The sequence below is a fragment of the Mustela erminea genome, chromosome 14 (genome assembly GCF_009829155.1).
Source record: "Mustela erminea isolate mMusErm1 chromosome 14, mMusErm1.Pri, whole genome shotgun sequence".
Classification (NCBI taxonomy): domain Eukaryota; kingdom Metazoa; phylum Chordata; class Mammalia; order Carnivora; family Mustelidae; genus Mustela; species Mustela erminea.
In genome coordinates this window covers 78,253,982-78,281,927 of record NC_045627.1, presented here as the reverse complement: position 1 = coordinate 78,281,927, position 27,946 = coordinate 78,253,982, and the positions used below count along the sequence as shown (strand labels likewise).

General features: G+C 50.1%; 1 protein-coding gene across 1 annotated transcript; it reads right to left on the bottom strand.

The window, feature by feature from the left end:
* Nucleotides 1-3,436: 3,436 nt before the first annotated feature.
* On the bottom strand, nt 3,437-22,436 carry LOC116573263 (pancreatic lipase-related protein 2-like). Its single transcript, XM_032313294.1, has 13 exons — nt 22,212-22,436; nt 21,840-21,888; nt 19,109-19,263; nt 18,213-18,338; nt 17,168-17,302; nt 16,337-16,448; nt 14,711-14,830; nt 13,411-13,530; nt 10,973-11,091; nt 8,814-8,943; nt 6,967-7,072; nt 5,934-6,107; nt 3,437-3,560 (listed from the first exon to the last, which is right to left on the bottom strand). Exons 2-13 carry the CDS (start codon nt 21,886-21,888, stop codon nt 3,497-3,499), a joined length of 1,410 nt encoding a protein of 469 aa, XP_032169185.1. The 5' UTR covers nt 22,212-22,436; the 3' UTR covers nt 3,437-3,496.
* Between the last annotated feature and the right edge of the window lie 5,510 nt (nt 22,437-27,946).

The window sequence follows — 27,946 nt, the reverse complement described above, 5'->3', positions numbered from 1 at the left end:
TCCAAGATCTACGCCTTTGTCAGAGTCATCATTAAGAAATTTGACACATATGCAGGAGAATAATAAATGTCAACTGAAATATATACCAGTTAGATATAAATGGGGTGCTGAAATGCGCGATGCTGTCACACGCTGTACTTATAAGTAATAATATGCAGTCTAAAGTAGCTTGCGTTTTCAAACAAGAACTCTTTTTACGCTGTCATTTAAAATATCTCCTATATCTGAAGGTCAGGGATAAATGGCACTATTAGCATTAAAAGCTAGTAAAAGAAAAAGTAATTTGTTGTTCATTTAACATAACATGTTATGAAATAGCTTTGTAAAGTATTCATTATTTTTCCCCCATGGAGGCTGAGAACACAGGACGAAGACGCCTTGGTTCTTAATGGAGGGCTTTGTATCACACTTTTGTTACCATTCAATCTTGATTCAGTGAGATCTTTGCAGGAATTCCGTGGTTTGTGGCAGGGGCAGGTGAACGCTAAGAAATAAAGCTGTCTTTCCCAGTGAGGTCTCTGCCGGTTCTGGCAGGTGGTTGCCTGGGTCCTGGGTCTCATCGGTAGTGCCATTTGGTCCAGGCGTGACCGACAGGACACTGGGGACAAGTGGCAAGACGGTCAGAAGCTGAAGATGGAATTTTTTGATGTGACAGATGCAAACTCCCAAGATAAAGAGGAGGGAGGCGCTTGCTGTGTGTCTCGGGAACAGTGGCTGATAAATCAGGAGTTGAATGCAAATCAGACATGGAACCTTCTTGGGGTCCCAGAAACCACCCGGTCATCTCTCACCGGCAACCCCTCCTACCAGCCACAGCTTCTGAACTCCAAAATATTGGAAACCTCTCTTTCGTTTTTTTCTTTTAAAATTGGATACAAAGTTAAAACTCCAAAAAATAGCATGGACAAACACCTCTCTGACCACCGTGTGGAATTAGCAGTGATGAGTTTTTTTTTTTGTCATATTGGCTGTGCATCCTATTGTAACAAAAAATAAATAATAATAATTATGTAATTATAATTATGGAAGTTAATAATAAGGATTCTGAATGTCCATGTTTTGGTATTTTGTAGTGTGTATGTGGTGGGTAGCAGTACTTGAGCAATAATAATGTACATAAATGGTAATTTCTGTATCTAAATGGTGTCTTCCCAACATATGCTTTTGTTCCCAACAGGGCCCTGGGGAGAATCTACCCATATTGATGTATTGACCTACCCATATTGATACATATGGACCCTTCATTTCTTTTTTATTGCTAAAAACAGTATGATGAGTACAAATGTCATGTTCATTTCATTCATATTCTGCTCATTACTGGCAAAGGTAACTCAAACATTCATTTTTTTAGAAAATTTTTTTAAAGATTTTACTTATTTATTTGACAGACAGAGATCACAAGTCAGCAGAGAGGCAGGCAGAGAGAGAGAGGAAGGGAAGCAGGCTCCCTGCTGAGCAGAGAGTCCGATGCGGGGCTCGATCCCAGGACCCTGAGATCATGACCTGAGCTGAAGGCAGAGGCTTTAACCCACTGAGCCACCCAGGTGCCCCATTTATTTTTTTAAATTAAAAAATTTTTTTAAAGATTTTATTTTATTCATTCCAGAGAGAGAGCGAGAGAGATGGAGAGTGCGAGAGAGCACAGTGGGAGAAGCCAAGGGAGATGGACGGCAGACTCTGTGCTGAGCGCGGAGCCCCATGCGGGGCTCAATCTCCCTCTGCCTCTTCCCCAGCTTATGTTGTCTCGCTCGCTCTCTCCCTCAAATAAATAAATAAAATCTTAAAAAATAATAATAAAAATAAATAAAGTAAAAATGAGAAGAAAAAATGCCTAGAATTGGCAAACAACTTGGACAATGTACAGAGAAAGAAAGACAAAGGCCATTAAACACGGAAAAGATGTTCACCCTCATTCCTAGGAAAACAAACACAAATTACAGTTTACAGAACAGCACTTCAGTCTACCGAGTTCAAAACTGGTTAGACAATTGCCCGTGCGCGGAAGGCTGCGAAGCGTTCTCCGGTCGGAAGGGGCCGAGTGAAATTACCACTATTTGGCTTTCCTGGCCTACAAGGCCTGCAAATCGGTGTGGGTCAGCGCCCCGTGGTGTTGGCTGGAGTGTTGGTTGGTATGTTGGCCACAGAGGGCAACTTGCGAATCCCGACCAAAGGAAATCTAGCCTCGACATTTACCGGACCAATTTTTACGATGTAAAAGCATCATAAAAGATAGTAGTTGCATGAATATTCCTAATGCGGAAGTGCTGGAAAACACTTCCACGTCCATTAGCATAGACACCCGCCCCAACACGTTCCTCGGTGCAAACGATGAAGCTGTAAAAAGAACGAAGAGCCTCTCTCCGTATCATGAGAGAATGATAGCCGGTTTACTGAGAGTGCAAAAAGCAAAGTGAATGGTACCTATTGTGTCCTACCCTTTGTCTGAAATAAAAAATGTGGGGCTGGGACTGGGGCTGGAGCTGGCTGTGTGAGATGGCCACACGTGTGTATGTGTTGAATATTTCCGGGAAAACAAACAAACAAACAAACAAACTGGTTGTCTCTGGGGAGAGGAACCATAGACTTGGCGGTTGAGCGCAGACAGCGACATACCTTGTATAAGAATACTCTTCTGGATCTTTTGCGCTCTGGGCCACATGCAGGTATTAATTTTTTTTAAGCCCCTCTTACCTCATGCCATGGGCAGGCTTTAATCTAACTAATGATTGCTCTAGGGCGCCTGGGTGGCTCAGGTGTTAAGCCTCTGCCTTAGGCTTAGGTCATGATCCCAGGGTCCTGGTATCAAGGCCCACATCGGGTTCCCTGCTTGGCAGGAAGCCTGCTTTTCCCTCTCCAACTCCCCCTGCTTCTGTTTCCTCTCTTGCGGTGTCTTTCTCTGTCAAATAAACAAATAAAATCTTTAATAAATAAATAAATAAATAATGATTGCACTGAGTTAGCTCTGTTGGAGGCTGTTTTGACATAGGGTCACTTCTTCCCCTAACATGTTAAGATTTATTTATTTATTTATTTGACAGACAGAGATCATAAGCAGGCCGAGAGGCAGGTAGAGAGAGAGGGGGAAGCAGGCTCCCCACTGAGCAGAGAGCCCAGGACCCTAGGATCATGACCTGAGCTGAAGGCAAAGGCTTTAACCCACTGAGCCACCCAGGTGCTCCTCCCCTAACACGATAAAAGCTGGGTGGGCAACACATGGGGGCAAGGATGACCTTACCAGATAGGAGAGACATTCCTTGTCTAAGGAAACAAAATACTAACAGGCCCCACAATGCGTCCTGAGAGAGAGAGATGGTGGCAGGGGAGGTCTGGTGGCAGATTTCAGGTGTTACCTCTGGTCAAACGTGGCCTCAGTCCCACAAATTGTTTCTGAAATGTGACCCCAGAACACGGAGAATGTCAAATTAACACCTGAACGTCCAACGGAGGGCATTAAAAAATTTATTACAGCCAAGACACAAGAGAGAGGACCACATTTTTAACAAGGGTAAAGAGATTGTAAAACATCTTCTTGGACCGTCTCACTGCTACAGAAATTGTACCTGTGGAGGAAAATATTTTGAGCATGAGACTCATTGACATATGAAAATGGGACCTCAGGTGAGCAGTTAACCAGCCCCCGGGACTCTGATCGCTCGGACCCAAGGGCTTTTTGACACTGAACAGAGTCCAGATGATTCTCCATAAGCAAAACCCCTCAAAGAATGTCCTCTTCTCCTGTGGCTTCTTAATGAGCTGAGAATGAATCAGCTGAGTCAGGCCAAGGATTTTTTTTTTCCCCCAAACCAAGAGAGTCTTTGATGCTCTGGTAGGCCTGCACTTGTAGGCCTGACACTGTGTCCCTAAGGGTGCCCTACCCTGCCCGCAGGGGACTTTCCCTATAGAGTCAAGATCATGAATGTTCTTCATACACTGCTTCTAGAAACATAAAATGTGGAAGCCACTCTGGAAAGGCAGTCTGGCAGTTCTTCTAGAAGGAAAACCTCAAGTTCTCCTATGACCTAGTGATTCTGCTTCTATATATGCAAAATAAATGAAAATGTATGTCCACACGGAGACTTGGATACAAGCGACAGTATTCATAAAAGCCCCAAAGTGGAAACCACCCAAACATCCGCCAACTGATGAATGGATAAATAAACTGTGGTCCATCTAGATGATCTTATTTGGCAATAAAAAGGAACGACTAAACCAGACTGATACAGGCTGCACACGGAGGAGCCTTGCAGACACTGTGCTGTGAAAGAAGGCAGACTCGAAGGACTGTATCTTATATGATTTCTTGTGTCTGGAATGTCCAGAGCAGGAAAATCTAGAGACAGAAAATAGACTAGGGTTGCCTAGGCCTGCGCAAAGGGATAGGGAGATGAGCGGGTGATGGCTAATGGGTGTGAGGTTTCCTTTTGGGGTAAGGAAATGTTCTACAATTGCGAAGATGATGGTAAACTCAGTGAATATGCTGGAAGTCCCTGAATGGCATGCTTTACATGGGTTGAATTGTATGGTACGGGAATGAGCTCTCAATAAAGATGCTTAAAAAAAAAAAAAAAAAAAGACTGGGAAGGGTTGTCACTCCTGAGCAGTGAAGCCTGGTTGGGACTGGATTGGGGCTGGTACCCAAACATGAGATGCAGGGTACCCCTGGCCTCTTCCTGCCCTGGTGGTATCTCTGGCTAGAGAATTTGGCTGACCACCCAGCCTTCCTCGGGGCTCGGCTTCAGAATGTAGCTCTTTGATGGGGGACCCCTTATGTGAGGGGCTGACTTTGGTACTTGCAGTATATCAGGTGTGGGCTCTACTGTACTTGAAAACAGTGACTCCACCCAACCGCCACCTCATGACTCTGAGATCCAGACTATTCCGCAATGCACCCACCACCAGCCCTGACCGATTCTCAGCTCCACGTCTGGGTGTAGACGGGCCCCAAGGCAGGCGGACCAGACTGGCTGTCAGAAGACCTGTGTCCAAGTCTGGGCTACGCTAATGCTTGTGCTCTGCTCTTGAGTGTACAGAGGAAGGTGACATCTGATCCTTCCATCAACACTCAGAGGAATCGGGATTAGTATGGCTGACCTCCAGTGCAGTTAAATGATGCAGCTGAGCAAGGTCTTGGTGTGTGTTTTTAACACATTTTGAGGTCTAGTCATCTTTCCTCCAGCTTCCTTGTGTGGCCCTAGACAAGCTGCACGACTCTCCGTATCTGGCTTTCCTCATCTTAAAATGAGAGCAGCTAAGAGGGGATACCTAAGTTCCCTTCAGACCTTAACAGCCTGTTATTTTATGATGATCTTCTTGAAGGTGGCCTTCTTCCTTCAGTATTTTAAATACAGCTATATCCTCTTCCAGCCCTGACCAAGTAAGATTCTGTTCCCTTGAAGGAGAAGAGAATGCCCCTGTGAGGGAGATCCTGACCCAGTTTCTATCCTTTTCATACCACAGTCCCCAGACAAACTGGTTTACATTAATAACTGCTCCCCAACTGGAATGAACTTCGAGATTTCCTACAAGTTCTGCCTACGCGTGTATCTCATTGTTCAAGGTCAAACAGTCTCACGTTCGCCTATTTCTCAAATCTATGCCTTATAACTTGCTGATGCCTTGCTCCATTGAATTTGGGTAAGGGAAATGATATTTGGTCTTTCAAAGTGAATCAGAAGGCTGCATGAAGAGTTGAGATGAATAGTGGGGTAGGTAATGGCTGGATGGCCAGAAGACTGGCTAGATGGCTGATAGATGAATGGATGGGTGAGCGGTTCAGCAGATGGGCAGAAAGGGAGCGACGAACGGCTGGGCAGACTGTCACCCAGATGGGCAGGCGGGTGACTGGATGGATGGATAGATGGGTGGATGGATGTGTAGCTAGATTGGTAGGTCAATATAGACACTAAGATGTAGGTAGAATAAGAGATACGCACTCAGTCCCATTTTCACCACTTTGCACGGTGATTTGCGAAGCCCCCAGCTTGGTCCGGAAAAGATTTATCACATGGTTGTTCCAGAGGAACTTAACCTTCTGGATTTTTCCAACATTGAGGTCCATATCAATGTCACGCGTATGATTTGCATGTGGTTTTAGGGAGCCTCTGAAAGCACAGACATAGAATGTTGTCTCAGCTGGATGTAGGAATACATAGGATGATAGCAATGGTTGCTGCTGGTTTCTGCAAATACCTTGAACAACTTCATGGGCATCCAGGAACTGCTAAAATACTAATATATTTGTGAAGAACACATCTGTTAAAAAGGATAGGACTCTAGATTTCTACTGTCTTAATTTGTCCTTAGGGGAAATCAAATATTTGAGGAGGCATATTAACCTTATAATTATACTATAAGACTAATAAATGCAACGTTTTATGTTTAAAGATGTATGGGGCCGAGCAGAGATCTTCTGTTAGGATTTCATTTGGGGCATAGAAAGTTGTCAAAAAGCTTCAACTTAACATGAAAAGTATTATGGAAAAGTTAGTATAAAAAAACACAATATAATTTCACAGCCCACTCACGCATTCATCCAACACGTATTTACCAAGCACTTCGTCTGCCCAGCAAAAGCTAGGGGCTGAGGCTACCACCAGAGCAAGAAGGTAGGTACGCCTGTGTAGGGGGGTGGAGAGTACAGATGTTGGGGGTAATTGCCACATAAATGTACCTTACTGGAAGAGAATTTGATACCATAAAACCAAAGTCGGAAAGCCATGACTGACCTTCCAAAAGAAGTTAGCACATATCTGATCTTAAGTAGTGAAGTCCCCCTCTGGGCCTCACTCTTCTCATCTGCAAAATGGGATCACTGGGTCAGATGCCAAGATTTTCCTCCATCTCTGACATTCTAGGATTCAATGGTTCTCTCTAATAGATGGCCAGATTTAGAAAGCATTTTATGCCCAATCTCTTATGCATACTCAATGATGAAAAGTCTGACCATTTCATATTACTGTCAAACTTACTTCATATTGTTTTGAGTTTCTGTTACTTCCATACAAAGCAATCCTGATGTACCCACTTGTTTTCTTTTTTCCAGCCAGCGTGACGGATACCCTGTATCTCCAACCTGTCCGAAGACATATAATCAGTTCAATGAACTCATCTTCTTGGGGAAAAAAAAAAAAAATCATCCTATGGAAGGATTCTCGCTGCTAGCTCTGCATCCCCAGCCTGAAATGTCAATAGTGCCAAGGTAGAGAAACCCTAATCTAGAGCTTTCTCTGAACATTCACACGTCCACAGATTAAGTTTATGAAAGAACATCCAAGCTTCTTTTCCCTTCCACAAAGAGGATGTGCTATATTCTCTACTGTCTTCGCCCATCCCCTCCCCAGACTGATCTGCTACCCTTCTCTACCCGACCCTGTGTTCTGGAAGGCCACCCCCACCAGGGATCTCACCACTGGCATTCAGCTGAGTTCAGCTGATAAGAGACTTACACAGGAGATCGGAAGGCAGGAGGAAAGGGAGGGGGGAACGCATCTCTCATGCTCCCCTGCTACCTCCTGGCTCTGGTACTGGATGTCTGGTGGTAACTTCCTCTCTGGGAATCGTGCCACTCCAGGAGCCCCACAACCACCCGATGCTGGGCTCCTCGGCATCCCTTGATTACTCCTTTAACCTTGACCACACCTCTCAAAGTAGACCCTTCAATAAAGTCTCTTCATTTGAACTATGTCGCTGAGTTTTCTCTCCTGTTGGGACCCTGAGTGATACACTTCGTTTGCATTTGTTGTATTGATACATGTTTTTTTGTCCATTTGCCTTTTCGCTTACTGGAGAGGATTTCTCTCTTCAGTACATAGAGCTATCTCCTTGCTTTTAACAGTTCACAGAGTAGCTGGTTGTCTACCAATTGGTGGACATCTAGGTTTCTCCTCGCAAACTTTTGGTGTTAAAAACAATGCTGCAGGGCGCCTGGGTGGCTCAGTGGTTAAGCCGCTGCCTTCGGCTCAGGTCATGATCTCAGGGTCCTGGGATCAAGTCCCGCATCGGGCTCTCTGCTCAGCAGGGAGCCTGCTTCCTCCTCTCTCTCTCTCTCTCTGCCTGCCTCTCTGCCTACTTGTGATTTCTCTCTGTCAAATAAATAAATAAAATCTTTAAAAAAAAACAACAAAAAAAAAACAATGCTGCAGTGAACATCCTTGAGCACACCTTCTTGGCAAGCGTTGTTCCAAGGTACGTCTGAGAAATGGAACATCTGGGTTGAAGGAATATGCACAGGAGACGTTACAGACTGCCCACCTGTTGTCCTCTATCATAAGTATTGTGAGAACAGATGTTGGGGGTAGTTGCCACATAAAAAGTGCACGGGAAAAGTGCTATATGATTTTTTTAATTTAAAACTCCCTTGAAAAAAAATGCTCTTCTATTCAGCCACCATGTATTATTACTTATGACAAATGAATGTTGATGATGTTACTATCTTGTACTTTTTTGGTGAGAAGCTGGGCAAAACAACACAAACACAATGTGTGTGTATGTGTGGGTATGTGTATGCATGCATGATTGTGCAGGGAGACTAGAATGACAGATGATCATGGCCATGTCTTGACTTACAGGGATTTTGCCCCACATGACCCTGTTCTTCTGTTGATGGATTCACCCCTCCCGCTTCCGGGGTGGATGAACATGTGACCAGCCTGTGCCAATCACTGCACTTCACTCCGCTGATCAGGCTTATTGGTTAAATAATGCCCTTCTATTACAGCTAAGCTGGTTGGAGTTGTTTCTGTCCTGACTAATTAGGCTGGTACACCTTCCAAATTATTTGCAAGAGTCTTTAAATGAGTAAATTGGAAACTTACGAGTAAAGTTACCACTGTCTCCTGTGTTCAGGAAAAAGGTTTGTCCCACGGCACTGGTTTTCCCCTGAAACCGGTCAGCGTAGTGCCCCATTTGGGGGCATCCTCCAGTTGGACAAGGGAAACAGCTACTCTGGTAAGAAAACACAATTTGCTTGTTAGTGGTGGGCTTCGGCTGACTCAACCTATCAAGTAATTCATCTTCCCATCCATCCTCCTATTTATCTACCCATGTACCCCTCGATCCCCCAACCACCCATTCAACCATCCACCCATCCATTCTTCCACCCCTCCACTGACATCCATGCACTTATCCTCAGAGTCATGCATAGAACTGTATGAAGCCTCATTGTGTACCCAAACAAGTACCCAGAGAACCTGGAGTATAGTTGGGTAGACAAGTCATCTCCAGGGAGCAATAATGTTCAAGTCTGGAAGGGAAATGCAAGACATCTTCCAGGAGGAGTAAATGGGACCAATAAGTTCTTTCGAAAGAGCAGAGGAAGAGAAGGTCTGTGACCATCTTCACTTTAATGTGAATTATCTAACTGATCCCTTGGTGCATTCCTCAAACAGTAGCTCATTAGTGGGGGCTGGAGGAGGTGGTTTGCTCTGTTCAGATCAGACCAACATTTCAGGCTACAGTGTCACTGGTCTTCTGTTCTTTGCTCTCACCAAATCCACCTTCCGTGGTGTGCACGGCTATTTTGCAATTTGGAAAGCACAAAACAAATGCTGGAGGCTGTGTATATTATTATCCACACCCCCACAATAACGAGCAGGACTATGCAATGACTACTCTTGGACCCTGGGGATGGAACATGATGTCCTTTTGACCTTAACCCAAGAACGTTACAGCCAAAATCAACTTTGGAAGGAAAACATGTGCATATAAATATATTTTTATGTTTACTTTTGAGAAAAAATATTTTGAAACTTCAAATGTTTGCATCCCCAAAGTACCAACTGGTTCAGGTAAGAAGCTCAACCTTTCATACTGATTTGTTGTTGTGGACACTGCACTGTCACCTTGGTGGTAATCGAACCTGTGCAATGGAGAAATCTGGCAGATTTTTAAAATCTTAAGTAATCAAACTGTAAGTCATCAAATAATGAGACAAAGTGCCACTAAATGAATGTCAATGTGTCTGGTTGCATACACTGAGGACTCGACAACACCCAATGAATCATGAAGAAATAACCAGACAAGTTCAGACTGTGGTTATGCTACCGAACACTCGGTCTGGAATCCTCACAACTGTCAATGTCTTGGAAGACCAGTGAAAGATGTAGAGCTGTTCTGCATTAAAGGACCCCCGAAAAAGGGGGTCTGGCTGGCTCAGCTGGTTGAGTGTCTGACTCTTGGTTTTAGCTCGGGGCATAAGCTCAGGGTCGTGAGATCGAGCTCCACGCTGGGCTCTGCGCTGGGCCTGGAGCCTGCTTAAGATTCTCTCTCCCTCTGTTCCCTCCTTGCCTACTCATGCGCTCTCTCTCTCTCTTTCTCTCAAAGAAGAGAGAGAGAGAGAGAAAGATTAAAGGAGACTTCAAAAAAGGCAATGCAAGAAAAAGAAGGGAAGAAGCGTAGGGAGGGAGAGTGGCAGGGAAGAGAGGGAGGAGAGGAGGAGAGGTAGGGAAGGAGGGAGAATGGAAGAAAGAAAAAGAAAGAGCTCTAGAGGACATCGGATATCTGGAGAAGTCTGAATACGGACAACATATTAGAAAATAGTAGTGTATCAATGCTAAATTTCTTGGACTTTGTTCTATAGGAGGGTGATCTTGTTCTCAGGAGATGAATGTATTTATGAGTGAAGTCTTGAGTTTGCTTTCACATAATTTAGAAGAAAACTACACATAGGCACGCATTTAAGTGTCAACAGTTGGTGCCTGTAGTGATGGGTAGACAGATATTCACGTGTTCTTGTTTCGACTCTTGTGCAGATTGGGAATCTTCCAGAACAAAAAGTTGGCATGGAGGGAAGGCCCAGCAGTCACGCCCCCTCCTGCCCACCCTGCTTCTGGGAGAAGTCTCTGGGAGGCTCCGACGTGCGGTCCCTCCTCCCATCAGTCATGAGGTTACAGCTGTGCTCTCTGCCAAGCCACAGGAACAAAACCCCCATCACCCACAGGGCCACCGACATCTTCCCCCGACTGGTGTGACCTACCTCCTGAAACTCGTTGTAGGAGGCACACGGGTAGCCCAGGAAGCCATCAGGATTGAGGATGCTGCTGGAGTAATACTTGTAGCTTCTCAGGTGATTGCAAGCCACAAAGTCTCGGGTTCCTGAGGAAGCAAAGGCCATGGGAGCTCACCGGAGGCATTTCACTTTTAAAGGCTGAACCGTTCGGACCTAGCGAGGAATTCCCTCCACATTGCACAGACGGGTGTGAGGGCGCAGTCTGAAAGGTCTATGACTGACCTGTCAGTCAAGGGGGTTGTTTAGTAGCAGGGGTTGACCAGATATCTCTCCTCTCCGTCCACTGTGTCTGTTTGCTGGGACGCTGCAGGTATTGGGGAAGCTGCTACTCTAGGGCCAGCAGGTGTTGGGGAGTGGCCAGTGCTAAGGAGCACATGTGTGCAATCCTGGGGGCTGGGCAAGTAATTAAAGGAATGATGAGGGCGGGCCACGCAGGGGCAGTGAGAAATGTTATGCAGAGAGAGACTGACAGAGAGAGAGAGAGAATAGGATAATAATTGCTCAATTGCCTTTAAGGGGATCCTACACGGTCCAGTCAGTCGTTTTATGGTAAAGGCCCAGATTACTTGTTCTGATTTTTCACGAGAAGCCAGCATCTTGACTTTTCTGTGAAAATCTTTCCGTGCTCAAATGACAGCCATGCCTTCCCACTTCTAAACAGTCACTGGGAAGGCCAGTCACATACAGCCGGGGGCTGCCAATCTGCCCGCAGGCTGGGCCTCAGTTCAGGAGCTGGACACAGCCGCTTCTGAGGGAAGCAGGCTTCCCTGTGCCTTCGGCCCCAGGCTGAGAACTCCTTCTTTCCTCCTTTTCCAGGCAAAAGGCAGAAGCAGTGGCCAGTATAATCGCTGTGGCCTCTGGGCACTCTGTCACTGCGTTTTATGTGTCATTTTTTTTCTTTAGACCAAAGTCCTCTTGTTTGGAAAATGGTTTTTTCACTTCTCCAGCTACTGGCTGCAAAACTTCCTACGAGGTAATCCCCGGCAACAGCAGAGGTAGCTGGGGGGGTCCCTTGGGGATCGGGGCAGGGGGTCTGGTGGCTTCATCCACTACCCAGGGAGAAAGGCACATTCCCTTTGCATCTGGGAAGCAGCGGTAGGATCAGCCCCCCGACCACTTTGGGCTCCATGTGCTACCCACCCCTGTCCTGTCCCCAGTCCAGAAACTTCCTGCAGAAGCTGGTTCCTTGTGCTTCTCTCCAAGGCTCATCACCAACAACAGAAACTGCTTCATCCTGAATTGTTTCTTTCATCCGGAAGTGCAGCCCTGGGATCCCAGCCCACGGAGCAAGTGGCTTTCACCGTTCCTCTCGGTCACTCGGAGCCGCACGCGATCACACACACTCCCGTGTTCATGGGCTTCTTCACTCTAACTTGTCTTTTTAATTAAACCTGGGCTCCCATTCTGGCTGGCCTGCTCGGCACTTCTGGGAGGGGGCAGACCTTCCTGTGACTCTGGCAGGACCTCCCAGGGAGCTCAGCAGCCGCATCCTCCACGGGGTCACTGGTGCGGAGCCCGGAGGGGGTTAAAGCTTGTCGCTTTAGCAACCTTGCTCTTTAACATCAACATATAGAATATAAAAATGCCACCAAAGGTCACTGAGCCTTGTATAAAGGACTGCACTGGGTGCTTGCTTTGGGCCACACCCCGGTGGGTCTGGGGGGCCCTTGACACAGTCCCTGGCTTCAGGGAACTCCCAGCTCGGACAAATAAATCCTAAAATGAAATGATCACAGACTCAAAGCCTCCACTCTCAGGGAAGACAGTGAAGCCGATCTCAGGGCTGGGCCACAGGACTAGCCGAAGGTCAGAACAAGGGCGGTGAACACAGATGATGCTTTAGGTCACCTCCTATTAGGGCCACTGAGCCCGTCCTCTCAGATGAACACAGGTCAACAAGGCTCATCCCTTAGAGCCCAGGCCTCATTCTCCCAGCATGCTCTCCCCAAACCCGCAGAGCACGTCCCCCGACTTTGTCTTCCCACCAGCTCAGCTCTTTTCTGTACCTGGAACCCAGGCACAGTAAATGGCAAGAAAGTCTAAGGCCCTCAGATCTTGCTTACACCCAGCAAGCAGTCCTTTAAGAAACAGGCATGGAGGACAGAAGGCCAAGGCCGGAGCTGGGTCTTTGCCGGTGAACTGGTCCCCTCCTGCCTCGGCATCTGGCCAAGGGGAAGATGGTGCCAGATGGTGCAAGAGGTCGGGGCTCTGCAGCCAGAAGTTGGGCTTAAATCTAGGGGTCCCTTGGGCAAGTTTTATACCTGTACTGACCCCGTTTCCTTGTCTGTAAAATGGGACTGATCAGAGTAAAGACCTCAGGACATGGCCGTGGAAATGCCCGGCACCGAGCACACCCTGTTTCTCCCCAAGTGGATGGCAGCTGTCTTGCTTCTCTACTTACATACCTTCCCACAGGCCGTCTATGTCAACAATGGTCGAAAGACTATTTTTCTGACACCCGGGCATTTGCTTTCCTCCATTTGGATAGAAGTCCAGATGGCCCACCGTTTGGCTCATTCCAAAACCTGAAATAGTATAAGCAGAGGGGAGAAGGGAGGTGAGCGGCCCCAGCGTTAGGGGGTGTGGCCACAGACAGTGTTGGCTCCTTCCAGCCACAGCGAGAACCTTCTTGGCCAATTCTCTCCTCGGCCTAGCCATGCTGTCTGTGACTCTGCAGAAAGTGCTCAGAAATGGGCATTTGGCAAGAAAAGAAGGGAGGAGAGCACACAGGAAGAGAGAAGAGGGGGAAGCTGGGCTCTGGGCGTGCTTGCACACAGGTGTATTTGTATGTACGTGTGTGTCTGTCTGTCTGTCTTGGGGAGACCCTAAGCAGTACCGTCAGGCCCTGATACCACTATGTACCAGGAGCTGCATATCAGGGCTGGTGCAGCTTTTCTTCCTGTAATTCATTTAATAATTTTGACTTTGATGTTCTTTTGTTCTACTGAGATCATATTCCATTAGATCGCTATATTGAGAGCCCAGAGCAATGGTAGGAGTTTTGGTTTTTGAGGCATTCAGACCTGGGATCACAGCCTATTCTACTTATAGACTTCACTGTCATGTTCGGCAATTACTTGACCTTGTGAAGTCTTTGTTCCCTTGGCGATGAAATCGTCATAGTAATACCTACGTTTTAGGGTTGTTCTGATTAATGAGCTAACGTGTACACAATATTCAAAGAAGCATATAGTAAGCATTCAATGAGTGATATAATTTTCATTAAAAAATACTTTCATTGGCAGTTTTCATGAGTGGTTGTACAAGAAAATCATGAAAAAAGAACACTTCTTTAGAAGAACCAGATAAAAGGATATATTTCATCTCCAACAAAACAAACGATAACCATAGCTTTGACAAAAGAAGTAAAAAAAAAAAAATTCAAAAATTAACATTTGCATTTTGCAAATACAGGTCAAACATCAGGAAGAAATTTAACTGTCCCTCTGGATATTGGTAGATCAGAAAGGACTAAAGTTTTGAAGACTGGTGAGGCCCTTCCAGGCTGCAGAAGTGTTTCAAGCTCACCTGGGCTGGCAGGCCAATCCCACGGGCACTGTCCTGACTGTCTATCTGGGGCTGGGGCCCGAGGTCTTCCTGTGGTTGACCTTTTTGAATATCACCTTTGAGGCAAGTATGTGGGGTACACCTGGACCCACTCCATCTGTCTTAGCTGGTCACCAAGAGGTGCAGGGGGGAACTCACCTAGGAAGGGGATGATCGGAGCAGAATCCGTGTGGATCACATCCACAAACATGGCATCAGATGGGTCCAGCCGAACCTCCTCAGGCGTGCCCTGGAAGCATGGCTGTGCGGGGTCCAGTCCTGAAATCGGGGAGCGGGGTAGTCAGACCGCATTCTAACACAATACAGGCTCTAAACCGTCTACCGACAAAATCTATGGGGATTCCTGGGCCAGGAGTCCCAGAGCCCAGCAGCCGTGATTTGGGGAATTGGGTCTGTAGCTCCTAGTCTGCTTAGGAGAGAGGACTTGAGACAGAAAGGCTAAATGTGGGGTCACTGACTGTCAACGAACATCCAGAAGTCCCCAGTGCCTGACTCCAAGCACGATCTAGGGGGTCTCCTTGCCCCCTCATGTCCTTTGTCCTTTTTACCCTCACCCGTTCCTATGTGGCCACAGCTCTCCAAGACTGCAAGCTCCCTGGCCTCTCCCGGCCCCACACAGTCCCCAGTCCCCACACTGTCCTCTGTGGCTGCTTCTGCGCTCCCCAGCCTGCTGTTCATTTCCCCACATCCTCCCCTAATCAATCTGTTCTCTCCAAGACTGGGCTCAAACACCACCCCCTCAGGGAAAACTTAGCCTCTCCTTTCTCAGTGCATGCCACCCACAGGGTATAGGGTTATTTTGTGTTTAATTAATTTCACTCTGAATTTACTTGCCTACTTAACTGTCTGCCTCCTGGACCAGACTGTGGGTCTCCCGAAAGGGGCTGTGGCCGCTTCGTCTTTGAAGAGAGGCAGAGGGTGGAACCCACAGGGCACCAGGGACTCAGGGACCTGTATTTAGCCCTGGTTTTCTGCTCAAGGTCAAACATCTGTCCCTTCTGACCCTCAGTTTCCTTGTCTGGAAGGTGGAATAACAACCACTCTCTTCTTACAGGGTTATTGTAAAACTCCCATGAAAAGATGAAAGAGAAAGGACTTTGCAAACGGAAAGCTTCTACAGTAACATGAACTATAATGCCCCCACTCCTCACCCGACCCTGGCACAGGGCCCTGAGCAAAGGAGACACCCATTTCATGGTGCATTGAACTGTCTGCCAAAGCCACGTGCTGATTCGCCTGCACAAAATGAATAGTTGTCTGTGTCTGCCTCGTGTGCGCTCATTTTGCCAAGTGACTCATTCATTTATTCAGCATTTACTGAGCACTTCCCATGGAGCAGGTTTCAGGTGACCACTTCTCACTCTCTGCCTGTGCGTGGCCCAGCATTCATATTTGTGGAACTGACGCACTAATTTTTAAAAAATCAGTTGTTGTTGTTGTTATTATTGTTATTATTATTATTATATTACTCTTGCAACAATAACCCTGAAGTTTTAAATTCTCAGTCAAGTATTCCCTAATGAAATCATGGACAGGGACTTTTGGAGTCTGGCAGGGGCAGCCCCTACAGCCTGCTCCCCCCCGGGCCTGCCAGGGCGCTCTGCCCGGGCTCCCGCGTGCGCCGCGCTCCCCTCTCGCCCACTCTGCCCCCACCGTACCCCCGGCCCCCACCCCCGTCCCCCACCGCCCCCTCCCGCCCCCTCCCGCCCCCTCCCGCCCCCTCCCGCCCCCTCCCGGACCCGGTCGGGGCCGCGCGCCGCGCACCTGTGATCCTGCCCGCGTGGCCGCCCAGCCTCCTGCCCGCCTCGGCCGCCGCGTGCGCGCCCAGGCTGTGGCCGATGAGGTGCACGTTCTCGGGGCTGTAGCCCAGCACCGTCTGCGGACAGATGGCGCGTCAGGTCCCGCCGGAGGGCGGGGATGCGCGCACGAGCGGGGCGCGGGGCGCGGGGCGCGGGCTGCAAATTCCGGAGGGGACACCTCTAGCACGCCGGCGGGGACTGCACGACCCGACCCCAAAGTCTGCATGGCCCGCGGGCCAGCTCGTGCACGGGGCAACAGTGCTGACCAGCGGCCACGGAGTCAACTGCAGGCGACCCGGGCGGGGACCAGACGTGGGCTGCCTGCTGCCACCCACACCCCCGCCGCTGCGGGGCCACCTCCCCTGGACCCTGGAGGGGGTCGGGTCTGTCGGGGAAAGGGCGGGTAGTGGGCCCGGCTCTGGGATTCTCCAGAATAGACCTTCCAGAAGGCTGTAAGGGGCCTTCCCGCCTGGGCTGTCTGAGAATGAAGCCTCATCTGGTGTCCCAGCGTGCTCTGGAATTCCCAGAAAAGCCTACAGGGAAGGCTTCCTTCCAGAAGGAGAAACTGAGGCTCAAAGAGTTTAGTTGGCCTCCAACGCCATAAGTAGGAGTCTTCAGGACAATCCAGGAGGGGAAAAGGGACAACTGCACCTTAGAAAAGGTCCTGCTTGGGCTTTTAAGCCCAGCCCCAGCCCCAGGGGTCTTTAGGCTGCCTCTTAGGGGGAAGGTGGTGTTCGGGGGAGAGGGGGCCCTCTCTCCCGGCTCCCCACAGGATGTGGCCCAGGCAGGGTTTTACCGATAGACTTTGTATGAAGAAAGCTATCTCTGCTCCCACCACGCGAATGTTGTGGACAGCTTGGGTATATTTGGTCTTTGCCCCTCGTTTCCAGTCCACAGAGATGCAGTTTACCTTCTCCACTTGAAACATATTCTGGGGACGACAAGCAAGAGGGAGAGACCGATTTACCAACAACGACAAACTGTGCACTCCAGAGATAGGCATCCACACCCGTCAAGCACATAGCTGTGCCAGAGCTCTAATATTTCCTTGCACATGTCCAAACTTCTGCCACGTCACTATTGATTGGGTGTGCTTATCCCCACTTAACAGATGTGGAAACTGAGGCCCGGAATGGATTAAATGACTTGTCTAAGGTCTGACAGATACTTAGTGACACAGCCAGATCAAAAAGATCACTTCCTACATCAGGGGTTAGACTATTACAGTAGGGCCACATCCACTGCTTTTACCAATAAAGTTTTATTGGAATGAGCCATGCCCATTTGTTTACTTAACTGTTTACCTCTGCTTCTGAGCTGAAGCAGAGTTGAGTTGAAACACTATGACCCAAATTGAACACAAATGGTAAAGTGTCTGCTACCTGGTTCTCTACAGGAAAAGTTCATGGACCCCTATCGTAGATAGTCCAAGCCCTGGGTAGTGCAGCTGTTATGTACCCAACAGTACTCTGGGTGTTCTAGCCTGACCCCGGCTCCTGATTTGGACAGTGCAGATATAGAACATTCCCAACAGCGCAGAATGTTCTATTGGATAGCAAAGCTCTATATGCAAATTCAAGTTGCTTTCCTGTCTGGGACTTTCTGACTGGACCCTGGTTCCTTTCAGCCTCGAGAGGAGCTGATTGGCCAGAAGTTGTTGGGTTGGGAGAACCTGACAATGGATACCCGGGGAACCCGGGCTTTCCTTGGTGGTTTTTGCAAAGGAGGGTTCTTTCCCTATTTCCTTTCCCAACTTCAGGAACGCTGGGGCTGTGGGGATTGCATCTAGGTGCTGATCTCCGTCTGGAGTGGCTAGGTGCAGGGTGGTGGGGGACCCCTACCTTGCACATGTTCAACAGCCAGTTCTCTTCCCCCTTGTCTATGAAGCCGTGGATGATAAAGCGTGTCTTGCGGTCCAGTTGGAAGTTGGAAGCCTCGACCGTGGCTAGATCAGTGGCTGTGATCAGCTGGTTTAATAACAAAAAAAGTGCTAAGCAAATGTCTGAAGAAGGATCACAAAGTAAAAACAGCACCGTGGCCATGTCCAAGCGGACTCCCAGCTGGGAGCAGGGCATTGGTCCCCTAGAACCCCACAGTGGGCGACCTCACGGACCTATAGATAGACACCAGCTCTCTGAACTCTCTCAGGGAGAGCGGGGAGCTACTTGGATCCTGAGCATGTCCCTCCTGGTCACTTCTGACCACCTGTAGGAAGCCTGTCCTGCTTCCACCTAACAGGCCTTCTGGGAACTGAAGGGTGCCCCAGGGGTCCCCACCTTTTGTCTTTTGTGGCTATGTATTGCCTCTTTCCATCTGTCCTCTAGCTCCTCGAGAAGGATTTACTGTTCCCCACTCTACTCCACTGAGGGCTTCTCTCCCTCCCCAGCCTGGTGCAGGAAAAAGACAGACCCTCTCCGGGAATGCCAGGCCTGGGCTTCTCGAACATAAAAGCCACACATACTTCCCCGGGAGCAGGCTGCTGCTGGGAAGCTTCTGCAGGTCTGTGCACGAGTGTGTGTGGATATTAGTTTCTGGGTTGGGCGTCCATAGATTTTATTATTTATGCATAGTGGTCTGTAATCCTGAGAGCTAAGTTGACTCTAGGTCTACCAATGGTGAGGAAGCCTCATCTGGAACATTCCAAGGCTGTGCATTTTTTTCTTGGACGACCACGTGAAGGCTCCAGCGGAGGCAACCCAGTCCACCCACCACGCAGTGTTTCCACGCCCAATCTTACTTGGAAGTTGTTCGGATTTTCATTTGTGTACAGGAGAAAGCGGGTGTCAATGTCCTTGGGATCCCAGGGAAATAACTTTAAAGGCCGCTGAAGGGTCCCGCACCATGGCTTTTCATCGGGAAAGCAGCCAAGATGTCCATAACAGATCTCCTTTCCTGGGGCAGGAAGAGCAACAAACAGGGCCCTTGTGAGGTTCTGGAAAGAAGCCCTGTGTTCTCAGCTATACAAGAGGATTCTTCAGGGTGAGCCCAGGGCTGTCTCTGGCCAATGCTGGTCTTCACCTTTGCTGGCCATTGTTCCCCCAAACTTCCGTGGTGATGGGAATCACCTGGGGACTGGGAGTGACTATACCTGTCGCGTCTACACAATCACAGACCCTCCCTCAGAGACTCTGATGCCCCTCACTCCCTAGGATGGGGTGTGGGAATAGCATGTTTAATGCTATGTAACCCTTATCCTCTGGCCAGTCAGGGAATCACTGAGAATTCCTGGGGCCCTTCCGCCTTAAAACTACTTCAGGAAAACTACCTTAAAACTACCCAGGAAACTCCCAGATGGTCTTGGGCTTCTGTTCATCAAACATCAGGTAATTATCCCAAGTGTGAAATCTGTGGCTCGGTGCTTCCTGATTCCCCTTGACTTCTGCATTATAACCACCACCAGCCAAAGCCAGCTGTAGGCATTCGTGGGCATTGGTCCTATTCATATAGCTCCATGTCATCCTTTTACACACACTTTTGCCCCCAATTATGCTCTGCCATTTCAGATTATAATTCACCTTAAAAGGTGAATTTTCTAAGAACAGGGATGACTTCTTGCTGCATCACACGGTGTGTAGTAGGGCTCCAACCCGCACAACTGATGAGGGCTTAATCGTAAATGCTGGTCCTTTCTGTGCCTACAAGATGCACATTTCCACTAGCAGTTGTCACAGGGGGCGGGAGAGGGGGACATAATCAAATCCGGAGGATTGCAGTGGGTCTCTGTCTTAGGCTTCCTCAGCTCCTAAACTGGTGGGGCCAAATGTTGGCCGGTAATTCAAAACTGGTGATGGTTAATACTTGTTTGCTGGGCTTCAGAGACCATGCTAGCAATTTAGCAGTATTATCCCACTAAAGACTCAAAACAGCCCCATGAGTAAGGAATTTGTATTATTGCTCCCATTTTACAGATGAGGAAACCAAGACACAGGGGAGGGGCAGCGGTGGAGCCCGGATCCGAACCTGCGAAGTTTAATTGGGAATAAAGCTAGGTGTTGAGGAGATCAGGTTCAAACCCTGCCCTGAGAGAGAGGAAATCCAACAGGGAAGGAGGGACTAAAATAACTCTTGCTTCAGGTGCCAAATGCAGGGGCTTGGGGGCCTGGTTAGGACACCTGGACTGTTGGGGGAAAGTGGGGAAGTGCTGGAGGGCATCGAGCTGGTGAATGGTGGCGGCCCTGCTTCATGAAGGAGTTTTGTGGAATCTCGTGTAGGGGGCTCAGAGGAGGGAAAGCCTGGGAGAGGCAGGGGTGTGGAGTGGGGCAGTGCAGGGGCAGGGCACCTGGGGCGGTCAGAGGCAGTCTAACCTCTGACAATAGTGGAAATTAAGGCAAAAGTGAGGAGATGGGGGTAGGAGGTGACGTCTGAGCCTGGTTTGGAAAAAGTGAGTTTGAGGCATGGTGGGGGGTCCTAGAGCTCAGGAGGGTGGAAGGCCAGAGGCTAGGCAAGGGGAAAGCCCCAAAGCAGAGAAGGAAAGGTGGGGTGCCTGGGAGGGACTTTTGGGGGCTGCCCAAGTCTGGGGCAGGAGGTGGCAGCCGGCCGGCAAAGGGGACCAGAGGGCCCAGAAAGACCTGAGATGCATCCGCACCCATCCCAGACTCTGCTGTCGGGAGCCAGGTCTCGTTACAGGGCTGGGGTGGGTAGGAAGACCCGGAGCGGCTAGGGACAAGCCAAGGACACCACGGGGAGGAGTCTAGGTGCAGAAGGAAGGCCCAGTTAGGGACCGGAGGAGACCATGTCTGCAGTTGTGGGAAGCACTCTCCAGCAGGGTCTGGGGGGCCCAGCCAGGCAGGGAGGGGTTCTGCGTGATGGGAGGAAGTGAGGGAGAGAGGCAGAGAGCCCCCAGAGGGCACCTGTGAGGTACACCTCTGTGAGGTGGGGTGATGGGCAGTAAGCAGTCTGGAGGTCCCGGGGGCTGTGGCGGCAAGGGAGGTTACTTCTGTTTGAGGACAAGTAGACCTTGGCTTCTGTATCTGAATCTGGACAGAGGCCAGGGGACAGGGACTGATCGGAGCTGGGGAGACAGAGACCCTACGAGGGGAAGGAGTGGGCGCCGTGAGCGGGAGGGTGGGCTCACTTGGCAGGCCTGTCCCACCATGTCAGCTCTGTGACATTAGTCTGCAGACACGCGCTTGGCTACTGGACGGACTGAAGATGTGGGGGGCCTGCCCAGAAAGCCTCCCCCTCCCCCTGCCCCGACAGCTGCCACCTCTCACACCCCCCTCACCGCCCCAGAGCCTCTGCAGGAGGAACAAGACAGAGCAGGAGGATTACCCGGGATTATCTGTGACCAGAACATTGCCACAGAGGCAACCCTCCCTGAATGGTAGCAGTTCAGTTTTTCTTGAAATAATGTAATGCTGTTGTTCATGGCGGCGGTAATCCCGATGATAGAGTCTCCGGCGGCCTCACCCAAAGGCCAACCCAGACACCGTCCCTTGTCCCCCGAGGGACGGTAACAGCATCCTCACCTCTGACTGTGGCCAGCAGGAGAAGGCCGATGGTCCAGGAAGGCAGCATCTACGTGGAGGAAAACAGACACACAGACACCCCTGGGCACAGGAACGAGGCTGGCGGTTGCTCAGCCCAGAGAGGGCAGGAGGCCCGGGAGCACAGGGTGTGTGGAACCGAAGTCCAGTGCCTGGGCCCTCTGGGGCTTCCCCTGGGGCTCCCCCTGGGGCTCCCCCTGGGGCTCCCCTGAGTCTGAGGCCTCACATGGCATTGGGTGGCCCTGCTCTGAGGGCCCCGGTTTCTGGGTCTCCCCTCCACAGTGACTCCCCTCACCTTCTGGGCCGCGTCCCTCTGGCAGCCCCAGCCCCCCCAGGATCTGGGCTGTGACTTACTGGGCAACACCAGGGCGTTGTCTCACAGCCCGGCCAATTGGCTGTGGCTTTTATACGCAGGTCTCCCCTTTGGACTCCCAAGATGGGCGGAAGGGAGGGCTCGATAGGGCTGTGCACCTGCGTGCTTGGGACGTAGGTTATCACGAACACATGACACAGACACACAGCAACACATTTGGCCAGCTGGGCAGTACGACCCAGATGCTCCAAAGAGGAAAACGAACAGGCTCCACTCCGGCTTTGTTTGGAAACAAACAGGGTCTATTTTAAGACCCTTTCTGAGCTGTACCTGGACCTAGAGATTAGAAGGTCACTTCCTTCAAGGCTGAGAGGAGGGCCTGGGTGAACAGCCAGGTGCCGCCCTGCCATTTTTCTTCAAATTGACCTATAGTTTAGATATACCACAGTGCATAGATCTTAAGTTTAAAGTACAGCGTAATGAGCCTTGACAGCTGTGTACTCCTCTGCTAACGTCCCAGGTCAACATAAAAGGTGTTTCCAGCAGCCAGATGTTTCTCTCATGATCTTTTTTTTCCCCCTCATGATCTTTTAGCATCAAGCCCACACCTGTGCTTTGATTTTTATAACCATGAATTAGTTCGCTCTGTTCTAGACTTGCTTATAAATGGAATTATACTGTGTGTGCGCCCTACGTCTTGCTTCTTTCCCACAACCTGTTTTTGAGACCCAGCCATGTTGTTACATGTGTGAGGTAATTGGCTAGTCACTGTAACAGGTTACTTTATTACTTTTAATTACTTTTTATTAGCTTTCTGTTACCGTGTCCTATTAATTTATTTCTGCGTGAATATATCACAGTTGGGTTATCCATTCTTTCATTGGTGGACTTGTGGGTTCTTTCTAGTGTGGGACTATGTAGAACGATGTTGCTAGGAGCGTTCTAGTCTGGATCCGGTTTTTAGGTAGACACATACAGTCATTTCTCTCAGGCTTATACCCAGAGGTAGAACCACCTGGTCCTGTGGCGAGCCTATACTTAGCTCTAGAAGATGCTGCCAGACGCTCTCCTGAAGTGACTGTTGCTCACAGAATGCCATAGGCAGTTGGGTGAGAGTTCTAATTATTCCATGTTCCAGTCCTGCCCTTGGACCAATCCCAGAAACACTGACGTTGCCAGCCATTTCCTGAGGGTTTCAAGTGTAGAAAATGGCATCTTTTTTTTTTTTGGGTGACACTCCCTTCTGAGAACTCAATGGTGAGCTGAGGGAAGCTAAGATACTTCCGTATCTTGAGCAGGCTTCAGAGAAGTTTCTGGAAAGGGTAAAGTGATAATGAAGCCTGACAGGGATTCCTGTGCTTCAGAAAGCCTAACGTTGCCCCTGGCGGTATCCAGCATCAGAGAGAAGAGGTGAGGTCCAAGGCTGATGAAGGACCCCAGTGAGGAGCCTGGAGTGACATTAGGCTGGATGGAAGCCCGAGACCCATGATACGGCACCCCTGTGGTTACCCACTACTTTTGAGAAAACCTGCACCCCTTACCAGGATCCTTCGGGCACCTGGACCTCGCTCCCCTTTCCTTCCTTACCTTGAGACTAACTCACTGAGCTCCGCACACGCCAGTCATGCGCCATCTCTCTTGAAAGTGTCCATCTCTGGGTCTTCCCCTACTCTGTTTCTTCCTGAAACACATGACCCTCTCTCTTTAACCTCGGGGCTCCCCTTCAATGTCATACCCTCAAAGATGCCTTCTTCAATGTCTAAAGCAGAACCAGACCTTTCTGGACCTCTATCACTGTCCTTATTTTTTCTTTCATAGAACAAATCCCAGTTGGTGATTTTATTTCCATGATTATTTGTTTGGATCTTGCCTTGATGGCAGGGTCAAGTTCTCTATAGGCATTTCTGTCTCTAGAGCCTTGCACGGTATCTGGTAGATTTGGGGTAATCAACAAACATTTGCTGGGTGAAAGAAAGGGACATTGGAAGCTGATGACTCATTGGGTTGTTGAGCTGGATAACTTCCAGATCTTTCCTGCCGTTTCCTCCCTGCTCTGTGCCCTGCTCCGTGGACTCCCTCCTTAGGCTACATGACTTTGGCCTTCTAGTTGGCTTGAGCCAACTGGAGGCACCATAGGGAGAACAGAGGGTAAGAGGAGAGGTTAGAGTATTTCTTCCCAGGCCCCCTCCCTTCTGTGCCATTGGTTGGACAATATTGGCACTTATTTCTCAATTTAGGGACATTGTCTCTGCACCAAGCTGCCCCCAAGGAGGGCTGGGCACTGCTTCCACAGTCACCAGTGGCCGAGGGCTGACCCTGCTGGGTGCTCCCATGCATCCCAGAGCCTGACTGGTCTCCTTGGGAGGGTGGCCCAAGACAGAACAAGGCAGCCCCCCTCTCCTCTCTGCGGGCCTGAGGTCCTGAGGTCTAACGTTCTGCCAGCCGTCTGTCCTGGGAAGGCAGGGAAAGCCAACACCTGTGGGAAGGGATGTTTATTATTCACATGTTGGCAGGCACCAGGGTCAGGGCCTGGAGGAGCCCTCCAGCTGCTACGGCGGCTGCCCAGGGAAGGGGACGGCTGGGCTCTCCTTCTCCTACCCCCTAAGGTCTGTTGAAAACGGTCTGCTTCTCTCCTTCAGCACCTCTTCTGCCTGTCCCCTCCCCTCACTCCCCCTGCTCTCGTCCTGCAGCAGCTGGCTGGTCTCACCTCTCTCTAGGCCAATGCATCTCCCCTCCAGGTCTCCTTCCAGCCTCCTTCCGGCTTCGACCCTGGGGGCGGGGCTCCTTGTTGCCCTCAGGGGTGTGTTTGGTGTGTTCGGTCCCTCACTCGGGCTCCTTGGTGTGTGGCTACAAGTGCTGGATGCTCTTGCAGCCTTGAGGCCACAACAGTGAACGGAACAGGCTACTTCCCTGCTCTCAGGGATGGCCGGCCCCCTGGGGCCCCAGCACGGATCCCCTGCAAGTAAATACACAATTACAAACGATCAAAGGCACTAAGAAGAAGAAAAAGCACACCAAGGAACTTGTAGGTCAATTGTATAATTTGGGCTGTATGCAAAGGGAGTAACTTGGGGATATCCGGCGGACAGGGGTCAGAATTTAACAGACCCTGAGGTCGGGTATGTGAGGTTGTGGGTTGAACTGTGTCTCTCACCAGAAGATATGTTGGGGGTCCTAACCCCCAAGACCTCAGAATATGACCTTATTTGGAAATAGGATCTTGACAGCGATACATGAGGGAATTAGGGTGAGTCCTAATCCAATAGGACTGCTCTCCCTACACAAAGGGGATATCTGGACAGAAAGACGGGGACACACAGGAAGAGCACTGTGTGAACACACAGACATTGGGGCACAGTTTCTGCCAGCCAGGAAGCACAAAGAGTGCCAGCAACTGCCCGAAGGAGGGAAGCATGAGCAGATTGTCTCTGTACAGCCCTTCCGAGGAACCGAGCCGGCACCACCTTGGTTGCACCTGTAGCCTCCAGAACCGGGAGAGAATGAGTTTCTGTTGTTGAACCGTGCGGTCCGTGGTACCCGTGAGGCAGTCCGCGCAGACTACTGTGGCCACCACGGGGGCCTCTGCCCAGCATGGCTCCGGCTGCTGCCCAGAGCGCCTTCCCACCCTGCACGTGCTTAGACGGGAGGGCTCAAGGTTCTGGAACGGACCTGCCTGTGCCCTCTTCTGAGCTCCTGCACCCATGGCTGCCCTGTCAGGGATGGCTATGTCGTCCCCCCACTCCCAGAGACGCCCGGGTCCCCACAGGGCGTCCTCTCAGGGCGCAGACGCCCCTCCCCTCCAGGTCTTCCTTCCAGGGAACAGACTCTGCTCTCAAAGCCTGGGACCTGCGTGTCTCTCCACTTTCGGACCCAAATCATATTCAGACCTGAGGAAATAAATACGTGGGTGTCCCCCTCGCTAAAGAGTCTCACAACCCCTGCGACATTCCTTTAACCTCATTTCATGGCACATCAACTCAGGAAACCAAGGTCTTGCTGCAAATGACTACAACATGGAAAGCTTTGTCTCTGTAACTGGTTATAAAACTAGACTATCCTCAGAGTAAAAACACAAAGGCCACCTGGGTGGCTGAGTCAGTTAGTGTGTGCTCTGGCTCAGGTCATGATCTCCGGGTCCTGGGATTCCGGGTTCCACGGTTCTAGGCAGAGCGAGGGGGGGTGCAACGCGATTTAGGAACTGGGCCTGGTTGTAACTGGTCAGTCAGGGCCTGTGGCTGTTACGAGATGGTGGGTCGCTTAACGAGCCTGTGTGCATTCAGCTCGCTGGTCGCTGTGGGCCCTTGTGCCTTGATCGGGTTTCCACTGCTGAAGCCTCTTGCCTGAAAGTGGCCTCTACAGAACTCCTTGTTCCAGGTCACCTTGACTGGAAGGTGGCTTGACGGGAACCCCGTTAGCTCAGTGCCTTTTCCTTTGCTTCCAACCATACTGAATGCCTTCTGAGCTTTATGCTTATGAACTGAATGTGAGCCTGGGGTATTTTCATCACCACACTGCCCCACTTTTGCCATATATACAATAAAACAAAAATAAAGCCCAATCAAACTGGTCCCAAGAAGTCCCTAAAATCTGGAAAGTGGACCCGAGAGGGCCCGGGCCACACGGGCACTGCAGGTGGACCCCCCGGGTAACTACAGAGAGCCCCGAACTCCCTCTCTCCCTGGGATGGTGTGTTCGCGTTGCAGATCTGTGGGGCTGAGCTTGGTCTTCCCTGTGGTGTGGGGAAGTAGATGCCCCATGACCACACTGGTACACAGCAAACACGCACAGCAGGGATCTGGAACCTGCTGTCCTCTGCCTTCCTGGGAGTTTCTTCCAGCTGTGTATCTGATAAGAGGACATGCATTTGAGGAAAAGGATGCAGGAGGAGAGAGCAGGGGCCTAGCCCCACTCAAGCTGGGGTCTCCACCAATGGCTCCCCTGACCCTGGAGCATAGGCTATCGCTTCAGCTTCAGGTAGGACGCAGGTCACCCCAGGACTCCTGTGGCTCAGGGCAGTGCCGGGCTGAGTGCCCGTGATGTGGCCCACAGCCTTGGAGATTCTCCCCAGCTGGCTTCCTCCCACTCTACCGCACACTTTTCTCAGTTTTCTCTTTGTTTTAAAATAATTTTTCCCCAAGCCTTTAGCCATTTCTGTCGGTCTGGGGAGCAGGTGAAGCCGGTTGTCTCTGACCAGAGAGAAGGGCTCTCGTGGCCAACCAAAAGACCCACCCCCTCCATTATACCTCAGTTCCACTTGCCACCTTCACATGATCCTCATCACCTCTCCTCTGCATACCTCTAGGGCCTCCTCCTCCTAGACGGCCTCCCAGCCTGCAGTCTCGGTAGACCCTCTTCCTGCAAACCTGGGCCCGGAACCCACAGCTCTCTGGAGACTTCCTCATCTTGCTCCTCCCCCTCCTGCACCCCCCTGTCCTGGGACATGCTTGCTTTTTGCACTATCAGGCGGCGTGGTGGTGTTCACACCTCCGCGACTGAATTCAGGTCTTGTGCTTCCTCGAGTTCTGGAAGCTGGTGCAGAGCTGGTATTTGGTGCTGTAAGCAGAGTCTACGTTCTACTGGTTGAGCTCTTCTGCCAACACGGTGTGACTTGCTCAGGGGGTGGGTCCACGGCCAGTGCTGGGCAAAACTGTGACAAAGGGGCCTCCGCCCCAGGCTTCATGTTCTCCTGTTCGGTGCCCCCACCAAGGTCCTGTGCCTCCCTCTACCGCCGCCACCGTTCATCCTCACCCTCCCCATGACCACTGTGGCTGAGCAC

Bases quoted from the DNA above. Each gene is read 5' to 3' on its own strand.
- LOC116573263 (XM_032313294.1), bottom strand. From the start codon at position 21,888: ATGCTGCCTTCCTGGACCATCGGCCTTCTCCTGCTGGCCACAGTCAGA. The intron at 17,303-18,212 runs GTAGGGGTCCCC...TGTCGTCCCCAG, and splicing joins GGCTGTTGAACATGTGCAAG to AATATGTTTCAAGTGGAGAA. The intron at 6,108-6,966 runs AAGTTTGACAGT...CTATGTCTGTGC, and splicing joins AACTCAAAACAATATGAAGT to TTTCAGAGGCTCCCTAAAAC.